Raw genomic sequence first — 17,705 nt, 5'->3', positions numbered from 1 at the left:
AAACTTTTATTAACACATCTATAACTGACTATAATAATATAAGCGAATTTTGTTTGTTTTTAAGAAATTCTCCATTAACTAGAAAAAAAAAGTAGTAACGAAGTTTGTCATTTAAATTTTGTGTAATAAAAGAAAATTCTGTGAAATTCTATATTTAGTAAAATAACCTTTGTTTCTAACGTTTTGAAACATTTTAGTACTTTTTTAACTCTTTAAAACTTTAACCAAAGTGCAACAAAGAGCTATTTTTGAAACTAATGAATTGCGAACAGCAGGCGTTTAGATCGATTAATGGAAGAGGTAACTATTGATGTCAATCGGTATTAAAAGTTTTATAATTTACCACTGATATCTTTAATTTTTCTATACGAACTGTCTTAATTCTTAGACTATAAAACCAGTCAACTGCAATTAAAGAAATTAAAAGAAATACTATAAAGTTTTAAACTCAGTGTAGAAAGTTCAAGGTTTCTACAATTAATATTTTTTATTGTTGTTTTACTTCACAGTATTAGAACAACTTCGTTTGTAGTACTACAAAATGTTTCTTTATTACTTTATACCATAATGTAGTTTTGAAAAGGTAAATTTAATAACGTCCTAAAGAGCAATACTCTGAACTACGCCCTACAAAGTTCACTAAATTGTTATGATAACTATTATTAAACTAAGCTGGTTATTTTTAAATTTTATATAAGTGTTAAAAAATTAACACAGTGTTAACTTTAAAAATAAAATATTCTAAATACTTGTGCTCTTTTAATACTTTAAATATCAAAAATAGTTTTACGAAATTACCTTTGAATTTTTTATACAAAACTAGTTAATTGCATTGGTGTTCTTGTAATCTCATTGTAAGAATAACTACATAAATTATGTACAGAAACTATGTTTCTTATTAATTTTTAACACATTTATTAATTTCTTTTTATGACAAATGATTAAATAGGCATATCTTAAAAACTTTAAAGTTATGAGTTACGTACAAGAAAAAAAATTGAATCAAAGCTTTTATTTATCGTTTAAGTACTATTCTAACACTAACTGAACAAGATTCATCTTAATTAAACTGTGTTTTTAGTTGTAACTGTTTGCCTAATTTATTCAAATGATAACGAATGATCAACTGTTTTAAACTATAGTCTTACTTGTTACAACAACACTTTTGTGCTACTTAACCTTAACATATTTTGCATTGAAGGAAGCTTTACTCGTAATGGATAATTTAAATGCATTACATCGTTTACAAGGTAACAAAATACCCTTAATTATTAAAAATTCGTTAAGAGTAAAAATATCGTTTCTTAATAATAAACAGCTATATATATTAAATATATTTTTAAATATATAATTTAGTATTTAATTAGGTAAGTATATTTTTATACTGTAAAATAAAGTGTACCTTTATGTTTTGAAATAATAGCTTTTTAATTTTTAAGTTTGACTAACTAATCAACTTTGTATGCTGTGTTAAAGTTTGTTTTACTAATTGAAGAGTTTTAAAAAAATCAATTCGTTCTCAATTTTTTTAAAGGTTATTTTTATCATTCTGTAGTTATCTGTTAAGTTTTTTTAGATTTAGTTAAAAGGAAATGATTTTACATACAAATATGCTTAATTTGCAAGTATAACCTTAGACCTAATATTTAAATATTTTAAGCGAAGCTAATCGAGCGTCTGTAGCAATTGTGTTTATTTTTTACAGCTTAAAAGCAAATACTATACATTGCTACTACAAAATAAAAAGCGCTGTACAAGAACTGCGGTAAACGTTTTTAACTTGATACAGTTCAACAGTCTTTGAAACATATTGAAAAGTTTAATTTGTTTTTAATACTACTTGCTTGTTTATCATATGTTAACTAAATTTTATTGAAATAAAATGATTGTAAGCTTTTGTATACATATACTTACTCTTTTTATTTTACCATTTACACTATTTAAAGTTTACTTTTGATATAAATGTTTAAGTAAAATATGTAATTAATCTTTAATTAAACTTTTTTTGGTTATCATCGTTTAAATACATATATTTTATAAAAATACTTATTGTTGTCTAAAAGTAGAATATAACTACTTAATAAAGTTTTTTAGAGTTTTATGTTAACAACGAATAGGTTAAATAGATTTTGAATACTAATTAAACTAAGGTATCTGTTTGGTTAATTTGTGATTGTGTTTTACTCTCTTAAATAAAACTAAAAGTTTATATCTAGTAAGAACCGTTTCCAAACTAGTATTGATTTATCGATTTCTGTTAAATTAACACTAATAAATTACATTGTACTTGATTTAAATTATTACATTCCTTTTAACTTTTTGTTCTGAACTTCAAAAAGTTTTTAGGTCCAACTAGTTTAAAAAAACTGTTTTTTACTATAAGTTATTTTTGAGTAATTATCAAGTCTAAACAGCACTACTTTTGTATAAAGCTTTCTTTACTTACTTATAAGCTTTCAAAGTATTCGGAGTTCATAAGGTTAAAAATTGAAGTGTCTATTTCCGCAACTTTATAACTTTAAATATTAATGGTTAGCTTTTATTCATGATGCATTTTACTTTAAAACCTCAATAAAAATAACCACTTAACATTTAGTACTTGAAACTATTTCGTGAACATTTAGATATTTTCTTATCATGATGTATGTACGTTTACATTGAAGAAGCTAAAATAATTGTAAGTTTCACTATGTGCTTAATTTGATATTAAAACTTGTTTAATAAGTATCTATAATAGTAGTTTACACAGTCCTTTGTTAATACACGGTTACATTTATTAATACTTTTTACTCTGATTGTTAGTGTTTAATGTTTTTTGCAGTACAAAAAGCAAAAAACAATTTTTGGTATTTAAACTTAGCTACAATAGTCTTTAAAACTTTATAGTATCATTGTGAAAAAAATACAGTAAAATAAGAACTTTTTTCTTAATTACCATGTGTGAAACAGCTAACCCTAAATATCATGAATGTAAATATTCTAGACAATTTGTATTGTTTTGCACAAGTCAGCCATTTTAACCAGTAAACTTATTATAACTTAAAAATTTATAAACCCTATAAAGTAAAACTACTTCACCTGATGCTGATGGCTGTAGTGATGACCGTCGGATGATCCCTTCGGGTGCATGGAAGATGCCGTCATAGAAAGCATGTTTGGTGGCAAGATCGTTTTGCAGAAGAGTCAAATTTCCAATTTAGATTTTAATATTTTTTTCTACTATAAGTAACTGTAAAATTGTGTAATTAAAGTATTGGGACTTTTATAAGCTTTAGTTGAATCCTTTTACGTTAATTAACCAAGGCTGGTCAAGTTTATAACTGTGTTTACATTCTTTCGTGTAAACGATGTTTTGCTGTAAAATGAAAAAATATGAAAATTACAATAAACAGTTTTACTTTAATGACATTTTAAATATAAATAAACACGAGCTTTTAATGTTTTACGTCAATTTTACCATACAAACGTATATTTAAAAAGAAAATTGTGTAATAAAAATTCCAAGTCTTTTATTTTTTAACATTTCAAGTTTTCAAACCAACTTTCCTGCACTTTTTTAACAAAGCTACAAGCTAAAACAAACTTTCTTTTCAATTAGACTATATTAAAAAAAAAAACAAAGACACAAAGTTCTACTGCTTCAAAACTGGTTTTCACATAAAGCCATTAGATTAAATAATCCAATTTTGTTCCTATTAAACTAAATTACACCCAAATTGCGTCTCATTAGCAAACTAAAAACTCTAATGAAAATTAAATTAAGTCTTTCTATCCGGCTCTGAAGGCCGCGGGCTCTACAATGCAGTGCACGCAATGTAAATCAAGATAAAGCTTGATACGTTATCTACTACGGCGGCGCTACGTCATCGCAAGTGGCTACGTCACACTCGACTCGGCGAGCCATCGCGCACCAGCGGCACAAACAACTCCCGCCCACTTTTGCCTTCGGTCATCGTGCGCGGCTCAATTAAAAAGAACATTGACCGCAAAAACCGGCAGCAAATCAATCAGACATGTGCGAGTGACCGCAATTAGTAAGATGTCGCGTTCTTCTTTGTACTGGTTATTTTTAGCGGCTGGCATTTCTATTTTCGTCGGTTGAATGTTCTTTGAACTCGTGCTTTTAAACTTTCGTCATTCTCGGTGTTTTTTTTTGCTGTCGAAGGTTTGTCGTTCATGAGAATAGAGATTTCGAACTTTATACATTAAATAATGTCTCATTTGTTTGTAGTAAACTTAATTAATTAGTATTTTATTAACAATAAAACAAAATCTCTTTACGGTACGTATTTTATTTTTCATTTTTTTATTTATATAGTTGTAGAAAACATCGAGTTTCCTTACAAAGAAAAAAATAAAGTTTTTGACTTTTATTTGTGTGAACTGTTCAGTTCATTTTGCTTAATTTTGAATTAATTAAGAGTTTTAGTAAACAAACTGATATTGTGTGTACTACATAGTTTATCATTAAATGAAAACTCTGAACAGTGCCAAAATCTACAACAAAGCATAAAGCGTATTTAAAAAATCGATAAAAGAGTTTTAGAAGTAATGTCTTAGAGGCTTGTGTTTTCTATTCTTTCTCTAAATAAAAAAAAATAATGTTTTTGTTTAAGAAGAATATATGTATTTGATATTTTGAATAAACTAACTACAAAACCAATCCTTTTTAAGCTGTGTTATGTAAGTTTACCGATGTAGTACAATAAATGCACATGAACAAACTTAAGTAATTTATAGTAGCTATAAGATACTGACTTATTTGTATAAAATTTAATTCAATTCCATTTTTACAATAAAAAAAATTAACTTAACTTTTAGACTTACTAGCTGTAATTTTTCAAATCAAAAAAAAAAAACTCTCTTATAAATTTTAAAATGACAAACCACAAAGTAAAACTATAAACTTTTAAATGTATACTTTCTAACCAATTAAGCACAAATTGAGTTAGCCTCTCAAACTTTAGTATTCATCTAACACAACAACTCTGAGAAAACGCAAGCATCAGTAACAATTTCATATACAAAACGTATACAATTCAGCTCTCTTGAAAAATTTTCCCAAGAACTCAAGGTATTAGCGAGACAAAAATAAGTCGAATAATGAAGCTAATGCCCTTAGCAAAGTTGCGGTCTTGTACGCTGCGCATCTTACCTGGAGTCGCAGCGCTGCAGCAACAAAAAAAAGTTAAATGGAATTACACCGAGATGCGCGCCCTTTCGACATGTGGTAAGCTGCAAAAGCAATCCGGAAATTAGTTTAGCGGCTTGAAATCACCTTCGAGCGCATTTCGACCTACATAAAACACGGGCGGGACAAACATGCACTTTGTAGCGCTTTTTTTTTTCAGTGCACACCAAACGTCGCAGCCAAGTTTTTTTTTTAATTAAAACTAAGCGCACGTTAGTTAGAACATTTTACCAGCAGCATCTGAGTTGAATACACAGCGCGCGCGCTATTTTTGTTAAGAATTACAACGCAAAGCTGTAAAAATCGATACAGTTTTGACTGATTTGCGTTCAAAGCAAAAGCAGAGAGGCAAAAACAAAGTTTGAATTTTAAGTTTCACCTCTGATTAGAAAAACTTCATGGATGCATATGCTTAGTGTGAAACTGCGCTTTTTATTTACATAAAAAATCAAAAACATTACTTATACTATTTTATACTTTTTGTGTAACAGTCACGTGTTATGTTTGTTATTACTAATAATACTTGAGCTGTGTTTGCTTGTGACTCGCTATTTTGTTTTGATTAATTAATTATCGCTTTTTTTTTCCTACGTGAAAAAAATTAAAGCTAAAAATAAAAACTTTAGACTTTTAGTGGAATTAAAATAGTCTGCAACTGGTAAAAAACAACTTTTGCTGGCAATGTGTTTTTTTCAACTTTGAGAGAACATAACCTAACTAAAAAACGTTTTACATTTTAAAACTGACGTTTATAGCACTTTAGTTTTTTATCTAAAGCTTGTTTTAACACTGAGCGTAAAAAGTTTAAAAACTTAAACAAAAACAATTGAAAAATATGAACTCGACTTACAAAGCAACCAGCTAGCAAACTACCCAAAAAATTAAAGTCTTAAACTTCCATCTCAAAGCTGAACACCAAAGTCGTTTGAAAAAAAAAAAGCTCCAACTCTAATTAACTTCAAAGCGACAACACAAAGCCGAGATGCGAATTTTCGCAGGAAAAAAAGGGAGGCTTTGATTGAGGTGCGCGCAATTAAAAAGCTGAAGAAGCTTGTGAACTTGAAGTTCCTTCTTCCCTTTGAAGCACGTCACTGCGGTCTCTTGCTCGGAGAGATTCCTTCTTTCGCGAGTTCTTTTCAGTTTCGACCGAGTTCAAGCGTCGTCTCGTCGAAGCTCGACTTTTTTAGGCTATCAGGGCATTCGTTGGTGAATGCAAAAATGATTTTCGTTAAAGTATCAAAATCATTCTGTAACATGCTTTTTAGGAAACTATTAATACAAATGACTTGTTTAAAGTTTAGCCCTCGACTGCAACAACATCGTACAAAAGTACTTTTAAATTTTAGTTTTATAAATTTAATCTTACTAAAGTTTAAAAATAAAACACAAAAAGATGGTTTTAACATGATAATAAGAATAAGGAATTTGTATAGGATGCAAAATATAAACTGGATATAGTGTAAAGTCGTAGTTCTTTACGTATTAAGGAGTTAATTAAAAGTAGCTAACGCGTTTGTTTTTATAATCAAAATTTATCTATAAGTCAATTTAAGTAAAATGCGGTAGCGGCAGAACTTTATTTGATTTTTAAATTTTATATTTGACAAATATGCATTTAAAACCACTTTTCTCTTTTAGTTTTCCTATTAAAGCCTCTTCAATAAATAAAATGTCTTAAAAACTTTTTCTCTATTTTATGAATTTATTATTCTGACATAGGTCGTCCAAATTTTATTCGAAAAAATGAACCTACATGGCATTAAAAAAATTTTTTGTTAAAAAGTATTTAAACATTATCTTTAAAGTGTGCAGTTTCGTATATTAAAAATAAGACTTAAAAAAACAAATACATAAGCTTAATGTAATATAAAAAGTTTTTAAATCTTTATTACAAAAGTGTATATGCAATTGCGCAATTAAAACTAATATTTCTGTATCTTTAAATGAACTAATAAAACATAAAATGCAAATTATTTTTAAACCATTAAACACTACCCACTTTAAGTTTACAAACAACAGACTTATACATATAATTAATGATAGATCGTTTGGAACTTTTACAACAGTTTGGAATTTTATAAAGTATTTCTATTTTTATCAGTGTAGTACAGGTTAATTCCAGTGTACTATTTAACTTAACCTGAGCTTTGATAACTTTCTCTACAGCAGTGTTAATTTGCCGCTCCTTCCGTAAGTTCAACAATGTTTTGAACTTGCTACATAAATTAAGCATAGTTACAACGTTAACCAGTTTAAAAATGAATTACATGTAAGTACACGTCTAACTTGTGTTTTATGTACTCGTAAGTATTCAAAGTAAAGCTTTAAATATCTTTTTTAAACTTTTACTATAAACTAAAACTTGTACCTCTATTATAACGCTTAAACTTTTTACACTATTCCAACTTCGCTTAGTAAAATAAATTAGTTTTCTACTCTGCGTTTATAACTTTTTATTTGACTTTTTTTTCGATTGATTTATTCTAAACATTTAAGTGAGAGTTTTACTTTTTTCTTCAACACTGACCATTTCTCTACAGTTTTCAGCCACTCTAAAACAATAAAAAATTCTCCTTACGCAGTTTCAGTAGGGTCTCAGTCAATTGCAAGCTTAACATTTAAGCTTTTGTTTGATTTCAAAAAAAAAGTAATCTGCAAACTCGAATTATCACGTAAAATCAGCTTGCTCATTTTAAAGGTTATTTTACGAAAATTCTCAATTACGACGAACCCGGTTGCTTTTCCCTGATGGGTTTCACATTTCGAAAAATCACGCGAAGCCGCTGCAAGCTGAGCGCGATCCAACTTCGACGAAACGTCAAAGCAGCGGCTGGCACCGGCTCCAGATTCAAATCACAGCCCTTTTCGCCTCCAGGTTTTCTGAACCTCACTCTCAGAAACATAAAAAGCCCACTTGAGATCCGCAAGATTCTGAGCCTGCTTGACCTCTACAAGGTTCTGTAAAAATTTCTCAGATTCACGTCCTTCGTCACCCGCTGCTTGTCGTCGCCTTGACACTGCGCACGAAAGCACGCGGAAGGTAATTAATCGAAAGCAGAAAGGAGACTCTGTGTTTGCAGTTTGAAAAAGACTTTCAACCTTCAGCTGCGGAAATCGATAGAACAAGCGCGCGTTCAACGTGTGAAGGGCTAAAGTTTTGTGAAGGCGTCTTTGTTTTCGCTAAACATATTTTTCCTTAATATCAATCACTGGTTCTCTTTTCGGTTCGGTTTTTTTTTGTGTAGAACTGAACTGGACTTAAATGGAGCTGGAAATATCACCACAGTATTGTTGTAAAAATGTATCAAATCTCTTATTTTTTTTGTCTAAAACGTCATTAAATAAAAATCAAATGGTGAGTTGTAAAAGACGCAAAAACATTTTCAAAATTTTAAAGCATTGGGTTTATACTGTTAAATAATGTACAAATTTAACCAAAAAATAACAACCTTATTAAACTTATAACTGTCATTTAACAAAACTTTTCTGGAAACTAGTTTTAAGTTTAATCAGTGTCTTTTGAGAATATACTACACTGCTAAATAAAAAAAATCATTTTGTTTTGTTGTTAAGTAAAGTACCAATAAGCAGTTGTGTAACTAACATTAGGCAATGCACCTGCGAGCTTTTTATGTATAATACAAATAAAACTAAAAAATAACCTAGACTGACTTATAATATAGTGTACAGAATTATAACTAAAAATGTTTAAATCGATATTTTAGTGCGATTTTCATAAACAAGCTCTTTAAACAGTTTTACGTTTAAGTGAATTTGACTGTTTTATATGTTATTGACCTGAAGGTAACTTTTGCATGTTTACTTATTATCTATGTTTTCAAAAGGTTACTTAAGTTTATTGGATCGCTTTTTAAACTTATACCTTTATTAATCAATACTTTCAACTACATGCCTGCCTACTCTTAGTAGAAGCACAAGTGGTCTAATAATATTAGCTGACAATAACAGTATTATAAAACGAAATTAAACTTATTCTTTTATCTTTTCCTGAAAGCTACTATTTTTATAATATTAATCCTTTCTCATCTTTTATAATACTTGCTAACTAGATCTAAAGATATATATCCCTTTCATTAACTATTGACGTAGTCGCTAAAAAGTGCTTTTAACTTGCAATTCCAAATATTAATAGACTAATTCAACCGTTCTGCAGTAGATAGACTAACTTTTTTTAAGTCCTGATTTTTATCGATTAAACTTTTTAATGAAAGTGTATTTGAATTATAAAAAAGGCATACTTTTTTACTATATTATTGTCTTTAAAAAGTTTTTGACTAAAAATAAATTAAGAATAAGTAAATATCTACATTTAAACTTTACTTATATTTAACTTGAACTTAAAAACAAGTAGTCAGAAAGTTATTGGATCTGAAAGCTTATTCTAAAATGAAAACAGCTAACTTCTGATACTTTTAAAAAAGTTTTAAATTTTCACATTTGTTGCCATTAAAAAACATAGCTCAGATGATAAATAATATTTTTAATATCTTTAGATAATTAGTGAAACTTACTAAAAAACTATCTTTATAAACATATTAACTCACTAGTTATGATTATATATACTTACTAGTATCGAAATCATTTAAGTTCATTGAAATAAATGAAAAATATTTCATAGAAATAAACTTTTGAGCTTGAATATATAGTAATGTGCGATAGAATTGTTTTTTATATTTACCCTTTAGTTTTTTAAAACTATTTAACAATGAGAATAAAGTTTTAAATTATTTTTTTTAGCAATTTAGTTTTAAAAACTTGAACGATTGTTTTTAGAACGACATACTTAAGTTTTAACTTGATGTAGTCTAGTATATAAAAAATAAAAGAAAACTTATAACATTTTTTTTAATTTTCTTTAAACGTTTGTATAATAACACATAGTACTTCAAATAGAAAAAAAAAACTTTAGAAAATAACTGAAGTGTTTCAAAATTGTATTCCTTATTGTAAGAATTACTACAACAACTCAGTTCTTTTTAAAATGATAAAACAACATTAACTCTAAAGGTTCGATAAACTACTCCGTGTGTGTATTAAGTGACCTACGTGACCTTTCTATATCTATAATAAACTATTTCCAAATAATATTTAAACAGATAAAACAGTGTATAAAATTTATAGCTTAGTACTAGTTTACTAATAATAATAAAATTAGCTTTACATAACAAAAAAACCAATACTTGATTAGAACTTTTTGTTTAATAACTTTTTTTACTGAAAAAATAATAAATATAAGGTATAAAAAGACATTCAATTTAATTTATCAGGCTCATTTTTTATTTAAATCAGTTTTTAAAAACAAACAACAAGCAGCTGATGAAATAATTCATATTCACTAACAACTGTAAACTAGTATTTAAAAGTAAAACTTTGCACTATTTTAGATAAAACTTAAAAATCATTATTCTTAGACATTGTTTTAATAATTTCCTCTAAAACACTCTTGTGATCAATTTGTTTTATGATGTATAATTTACGTTTGAACTTTTTTATTACACTACTGTGAACTAGTAAGTCCTGTTAGTGATAAATTTTAATCAAGTAGTCTATTATAAAATATAACTTGTCGTACTAAAATTATTTAAAAAAAGCTGTACATCGTACTTTTTTAATTAACTAATTGAACTCAGACTTATCAACAATTTTTAATTAGCAGATTGACAGTTTTATCTATTTTAAAACTTTGAAACTTTAAATGTACCATTAACTGGAAATTTTTAAATAGGAGTTTTTGCGTTCGCGAACACTTGTGTTAATGACGTGAATGACTGTTCAAATTAATGCAGCTTAAATACGACCGTGGTTTAAACTGACATATCCTTGTTAATACCCGGCTTAGCACACCTATGATAACTTAGGCCAGAAAATATTCATGTGTTAATCCTGGTCAGCGTAGGCATAACTTCAAAATAGCAATTAAACTAGTGTCAAGTCAAAAATATTGCTTGTTGTATATTATTTACAAATCAATCAACACTCTCACCAAAGCAATTACTTTATAAGTTATAACATAAATGTTTTTTTTGTAAACTTTTTCACTTTTCTAAACATTTTTATTTTTGTTTTATAACTAATATTTAAAAACTAGCTGTATAGCTTTCTGCTACATAAACTAAAGAAATACGTAAATAAAAAACAAAGTATAAATTGATGTGACATTTTCGTTTCATATCTACTGTTCAGTGAAGTATTTTTGTACAATTTTTTTTTTATCAAACCAAAAACTATTTTACACAGGTAGTTTAATGATATTCATTAAATAACATTACACTATGAGCTAGCTAATATCCTAATATACATACTTTACCCATTCCCTACATACAAAAACAAAAAGCTTGAGATTTACCAACGGAGCAACAACCTTTAGACTTTCTGAAACGGATAACTAATTACGAAATTAAGATGTCTAAACTTGTACATCCTTTCAACACACTAATGCTCATAAATTAATTGTAACTAATTATAACTAATACTCCAAAACAAGTATTCTTCTACACTACTCGATACGTAAATAAAAAGCTAAGTCTAAAGTGTTGTGACAATTTCGTACATTTCTGTTATTCAGTGTAGTGTTATAGTAAAAAAATACCACTAAAAACTTCTAGTGTAGCTAAAACATTATTTGGTCAAATTCATTCAAACCAAAAACTATCTCATACAATTAGCTCAACTGAATTCTACTAGGTCAAAATACAAGCTATCTGTAACCTAATACTTTACTCAAACCGTATGTCAAAAAACACAAAGCTAGAGACTTACGAACGCAGCAACAACCTTTAGACACTCTAAAACGGATAGCTAATTACGATGTTCAAGCTTGTACATCGTTTCAACACACTAATGCGCTGAGATTAATCGCGTCTCGAATTGAAATGACTTCTGCGTGCGTCGAAGAACTTTTGATGCGGTCGCTCGCTCTCGTGATATCCTCTCCAACGCATCCTTTTGAGCGAAGATCAAGGCTTGAGAATGCAAGTTACAAGGTATCTACATTAGCTGCCTTTTTTATAATTCAAACTGCCGTAGAAAAAGTTTTGAAACAAAACGTCAAAGTTGTTGTTTGGTTGTTGAAGTTTGCGTAACAAAAACTTTTTTTTTTACTTTTTCGTACTCTTAACCAAATTTGAAATTATACTTAAACTGTTATTTAGTTTCTAAAAATATTTATTGTGACTGAATTAAGCTTAACAATTTGAGTTAAATTTTTTTAACTTTCTATTTTAATAGGACTTTTGCTTTTGTAGCATAGTTTTTCATTAACACATTTAAAATAGTGCTATTTAATATTTCAGATAACTTTAAATAAAATCAGTTACCAATTAATAATTCATAAAAATATAAGAAAGAGAGTCAGACTTTCACTTTAGTCTCTTAAGTAAATAAAACACCGATAAATTTTCTATTTTTAAACTTTGTATCACTTTGAAAGATAAAAAAAACTTGTTAGGTCAATTTTCAAATGGGTATCTTTACTTTAAATAGCATCTTGTATAACGAAAACAACAAAACAAAGCTTTAAAAAAAACAAACGGCAAAGTTAAACGAATTAAAAGTCTACCCTCAATGCATGTAGTGCTAATAGATGGCGAAGCGAAAACTTGAAAAGCGTTTTATAAGGGAGCCTCTGATGAACGAGATAATAAATAAATAATCTCCGTGCGCTTCGTGTGCAGCAGTGCCACCTCTGCCTTGCTACAGGAACAAAAAATTGATTTAAGTTTTAGCCAAGTTTTAACAACATAGAAACGTCGTATTGATTTGTATGAAACGTGCGAGGCTCAGCGTGCAATTTGTGCGATTGTGTGACGCTGTTCGAGCGGTCTTTGTTTGAAAGTTTCGAGGAACGTTTGTGAGCTAGATTTTGAACCGCTGAAGTCTTTGATGATGATTTTTTTTGCAGGCCCTTTTTGATTGAAAGAAAACTGATCACTGTTTACTAAACTCTTCATTTATTTGTGTAATTAACTTTTATGTTTAGTAGTGTTCAATGACTTTTAATAATTTAGCTGTGACAAAGTGTTTTAAGTACTTTTTGAACGTAACAAAGCTATGTCATAAAAACTATTTTTGTGTACAACTTTTATATTCATGAGAAATTTTTAGCAATAATGTAAAACAAAACAGTTTTCTACTGTGACAAAACCCTAAGTTTCTCGCTTATTTGAAAACTTTTTACTGTTACCTTAGAATAAAATTTCTAAAAGAAGTGTTTTTTGTATGTAATAAAAACTTTTTGATCTAAAAATAGAAAAAAGAGAGTCTAAAATAAGTTTAAGTTACACAAAGTATTTATCTGCAATCTTTGTAACCTTTAAAGAATGCTCAGTATACACTAGAATTTACTTTAACCGACTTTAATGTTTTGTTAAAATTTAGTATTACATTAAGTTTTACACTTAAAGTATTAGTTTTAATTAGAAACTAAACTCTCTTTAAGCTTGTAAGTCTTAATTGTAAATAATATATCTAAAACCTGCTTTTGCGAAGTTTTAATCAGTGAGCGGAACAAATAGATAAGGAATTACAAGCTTTTTTCAAATTAAATTTCTTAAATTAGATATTTTTAATTTTTTGTTTTCTTTGTATTTTGTTTGTTATCTCCCTTGACCTTAAAATCTAAAAACATTTCTACCGATCAATACTTAACCCAACTTTAAACTGCGTTTTATAAAAATTTACCATTAGCTATTTTTTTAATCTAAACTAAAGCTGTACAACTATTTTGTGTTACATTTATAAGATTTTTTACGTAGTTATCATCAAAGTTTTGTTCAATTAACGAATAGCAAACGGAAGTTAATAATAGTATGGTTTATTGAACGACAAAAAAAACGCTCAAAATAATTGGTCTTCGGACTTGGTGCACGAAGAACCTTTTGGTTATCGTCAACATGATGTTTTGATTTCTTTTTAATTTAAACCTACACAGTTTATCAAAAATAAAGAACCGAAAATTTATTTGTATTTAATTGAAAGTTTAAATCCAAAGCAAGAAAACTCATAAGCACCAAAGTTTGGTGTCACATTGGTATCTATTAAGTTTTGACAACACCACCTGATACGACATTACAATTGTAAACAAATCATCTTTTTCTTATTAATTTTCGTTGTGGATAAGCGCAGTCTTTCAATATATTGTGAAAGTATTGATTTTTTTTTAATTGTATAAACTTTATTACTTTTTCTATGTCTTTATTTGAAGTGATTATCTGATTATAAAAGTTATACTGTAAACATGTACAAGACTATAAAAAGTTGAATTAAAATAACAACACCATATAACGCTTAAGAAATGAAATATTAGTTACATTTATAACCTTTTAAATATTATAACTTTTATAACTTATTTAATGAAATCAATTCTTTCTATAAATAAAATTTAATTCTAAATTTAAAAAAATGCAGAGCAGGTTTACATACTATACATCTTTTGAAGGTTTTATATTTTGCTAAAGATGAACTATGAGGTTAATCACATACATCTTTCAAAGTAAGTTATATGGTGTTTTTTTTTTCAAAGCTAAATAAATACACTTATAGGCTATCAAACTTACAAGCTGTACGAAGGTATTTAACTTTTATATTTACGTAGTTTGATGTTGTTTTTTAAATAATAAAGTATTGTTTTCATTATTGTGTAACAGTTTTTTTTTTTTGAAAAATATTTAGAGATTTTGTGTAGTATAAATACTCAGTAAGTTAGCTCTTTTTGTTTGTTTTCCAAATTATCTTTGAATTTTAATTACTCTTTTTTAAATTAAGATTTTTTCTTAATACTAAGAGTTGGTTAACAATTTTTTTATTGTTTTTTAAAAGGTCAAGTTTAAAAACTGTATTTAATTAAAATTAATTTTGGTAAAAAAAGTAAAAAATATTTATACTTAAAATAACTGATTTCAAAAAGTAGGTATTGGTAGTTTTGTAATCTTTTTATTCTATTTTTCTCCTAAAAATTTTAATGTGAAACAACAGTCTAACTTAAATTAACCATCTTAAAACCTTTAAAGATAAACTGGTTAAGGCTTATGATTTATTTGCAAAGTCTCTTTCCACTGCGTGGTAGCAAAGCGCTGTGAAAAGTTATGAATTAGTAAAACCGTGTTACGATTGCTTAATAAACTATATGTTATTTGTTTTTTTGTTTATGTTTTAGTAAAGTGGTTATGCAACTTTTGATTTTGAAATAGTTCTAAAACTAACATTGAACTGTTCCAATAATGTTATTTAGACTATTGTGCTCGTGTTTTATTAGCGAGTTGTAATATTAAACTTTTATTAAACTATCACCATATGATACCCTTATAAACTTATGTGTTAAAAACTGGTTAACAAACCTATGTGGTAAACTTTGGCTATTTCTGTTGTAAAATTTTTTTATTTTAATTAATATCTTATTTATATAGTAAAACTGTTTTACAGACGGCTTAAGCTATGCTTTAGTAATTATTGTAAAAATAAAATCACTAACTAGCTATAAATTTAGTTTTTAAAATGTTAAGTATTTTAAGTACCTTAAGTTTAAAACTTAAAGTTAGACCTTAAAATAACTTAATCTTAAATAATTTCAAAGCCTTGAAAAAAAAAATATTACCCTAATTTATGTAAGCATATCATAAAAGTTTTTATCATTTACATTGCAATTTTGTATGTTTTTTGTTTATTTATAGTACTGTTTCGTTTATCAGGTAGTTTTTATAGATAAAGCTTCAACATCTTAAAAGCGAAAATTTTTGCTCTAATTTTATTGAAAACTTAGAAAAATAACTAAAATACTCAAACTAAACTTTATTAAAGTTTATCTTTTGATACAAAAATTAAGCTTAGTTTATTTTTTTTTTTTATTACATAGTAGCTATGTAGAAATTCTTAAAAACTCGTGTTTTTCAAAAATATACAGTTAAAAATAAAGTAAACGTTTAGTAATAAAATTTTTATTTAATTCAAAACTCCTATCTTTTTATGTACCAACTACATTTCAAAGTCTTTCAACTACTTTTGTTGTACTCAAACACTGGTACTCTTTTATATTATAATCACTAAATTATGTTTGAAAGTTTTGATTTTGCTTTTTCAGTTTAAAAAGTCTTAAAGTAATTTTCCATTTAAGGCTACTCATATAGATATTTTGTTGAAATAATTTAATAATTTTGTAAAATATTTTAAACACTTTTTATTATGTTTTAATTGTTTTGCATAACTTATTCCAAAAACGCGATTATAAGCTTGTCTTCCGCTACATGCAAAACTTTTGTAATTATGCAAGTTTGAATAATTCAACTAAAAGACTTTTTCTTGAATATTTGATGAGAGCTTTGCTTTTACACAGATTTATTTGTACATTCTGAAAGCTCTCTAAGCCACGCATGCAATGTGCGTAATAAATACAAGTCGTGAGTACTTTTTGTTATTGTATTTTGTTTTTCTATTTAAGTTGAGCGAGTTAGCTATTTATATTTCTAGCTGTATTTTATATTAGTTTGCTTTGATAAGTTTTCCTAGAACTTCATGAGTGAGATATTTATGTTTAAAAACTAGCTCAGGCTTTAGTGTTGTTAAAACGTTACAGTTTTAATTCCTAATTAACAAAGTCAAAGATTTACATATTAACAAAACTATTATTCTTCGAATAAAAATAAGTACCAGCTTGTTTTCTTAAACTTCTTTTAAAATATCTCAAACTGTTTTATGATTTACTTAAACTTTAATCTTTTTGTAAAACTTACTAAGTTATAATATGCAAGAGCAGATAATGCTAGCCAGTATTTTATGATAATTGTTTCATAATTTTTACTATATAGTTCATTTTAATTTTGATTTTAAATTAAAATTAAATGAAAAAAACTGTTCTTTACAAGCCGTAGTAGAAATAATTATTATATGCAGTCTGCATTTTAAACAAACCTTGTTAAACAAAGTAGAACTATTAGTATTTTACAGTTTTAATGAAAAATGTTGTTAAAAAAAAAATTAAATAGTTTTATCAGCTATACAAAAAATACGATAAACAAATCGAATCTAAACTGAATTTTTGGCTTAGTACGCATTTTTGCACAAAAAAAATCTGTATTTGAGATGCAACCTTTTCTATTTAAACGTTTTCTCTCTGAATATCATTCAAAAAAAAATTAATTAAATAATCAGATGGTTGTTCAATAAGTTTATAAAATCATTCTAAACGTTTACAAAAGCTTTTTTATGACAAAAAACAATTAAACTATTGTTAATTTAATTTTAAGCTAAGCTACGAAAGATAACTTACAAAATTTTCAATTTAATTGCACACAACTTCTAGTAGTTTTCATAGGAATAAATTTTAAGTGAATATTAGTCCTTTTAAGGAAATTTTGACAAGTTGTAAACATTGATGGATTGTATCGTATTTAAATTAGTGTTAATGTACAAAACTTTAGAATAATATACATACTTCTTTAGTTCCCACTTTTTGGCATTGTTCGAAGTGCGTACTAAAACGGAAGACTAGTGTATAAGTTGA

General features: G+C 27.1%; 1 protein-coding gene across 2 annotated transcripts in view; it reads right to left on the bottom strand.

Annotated features, from left to right (window-relative positions):
• LOC145834058 (potassium voltage-gated channel subfamily A member 2-like) overlaps window positions 1–3,217 on the bottom strand; it is a 33,014-nt gene extending 29,797 nt beyond the window's left edge. For both annotated transcript variants that reach the window (XM_082941388.1, XM_082941389.1), the window contains exon 1: window positions 3,079–3,217. In XM_082941388.1, coding sequence (XP_082797514.1) covers window positions 3,079–3,153 — 75 coding nt within the window. In that variant the 5' untranslated portion in view covers window positions 3,154–3,217. The remainder of the gene's footprint in view (window positions 1–3,078) is intronic.
• Window positions 3,218–17,705: the final 14,488 nt, after the last annotated feature.

The sequence above is a fragment of the Thalia democratica genome, chromosome 4 (assembly GCF_965202585.1).
Source record: "Thalia democratica chromosome 4, ktThaDemo2.hap1.1, whole genome shotgun sequence".
NCBI lineage: Eukaryota > Metazoa > Chordata > Thaliacea > Salpida > Salpidae > Thalia > Thalia democratica.
This window is presented reverse-complemented; position numbering and strand designations above follow the sequence as displayed.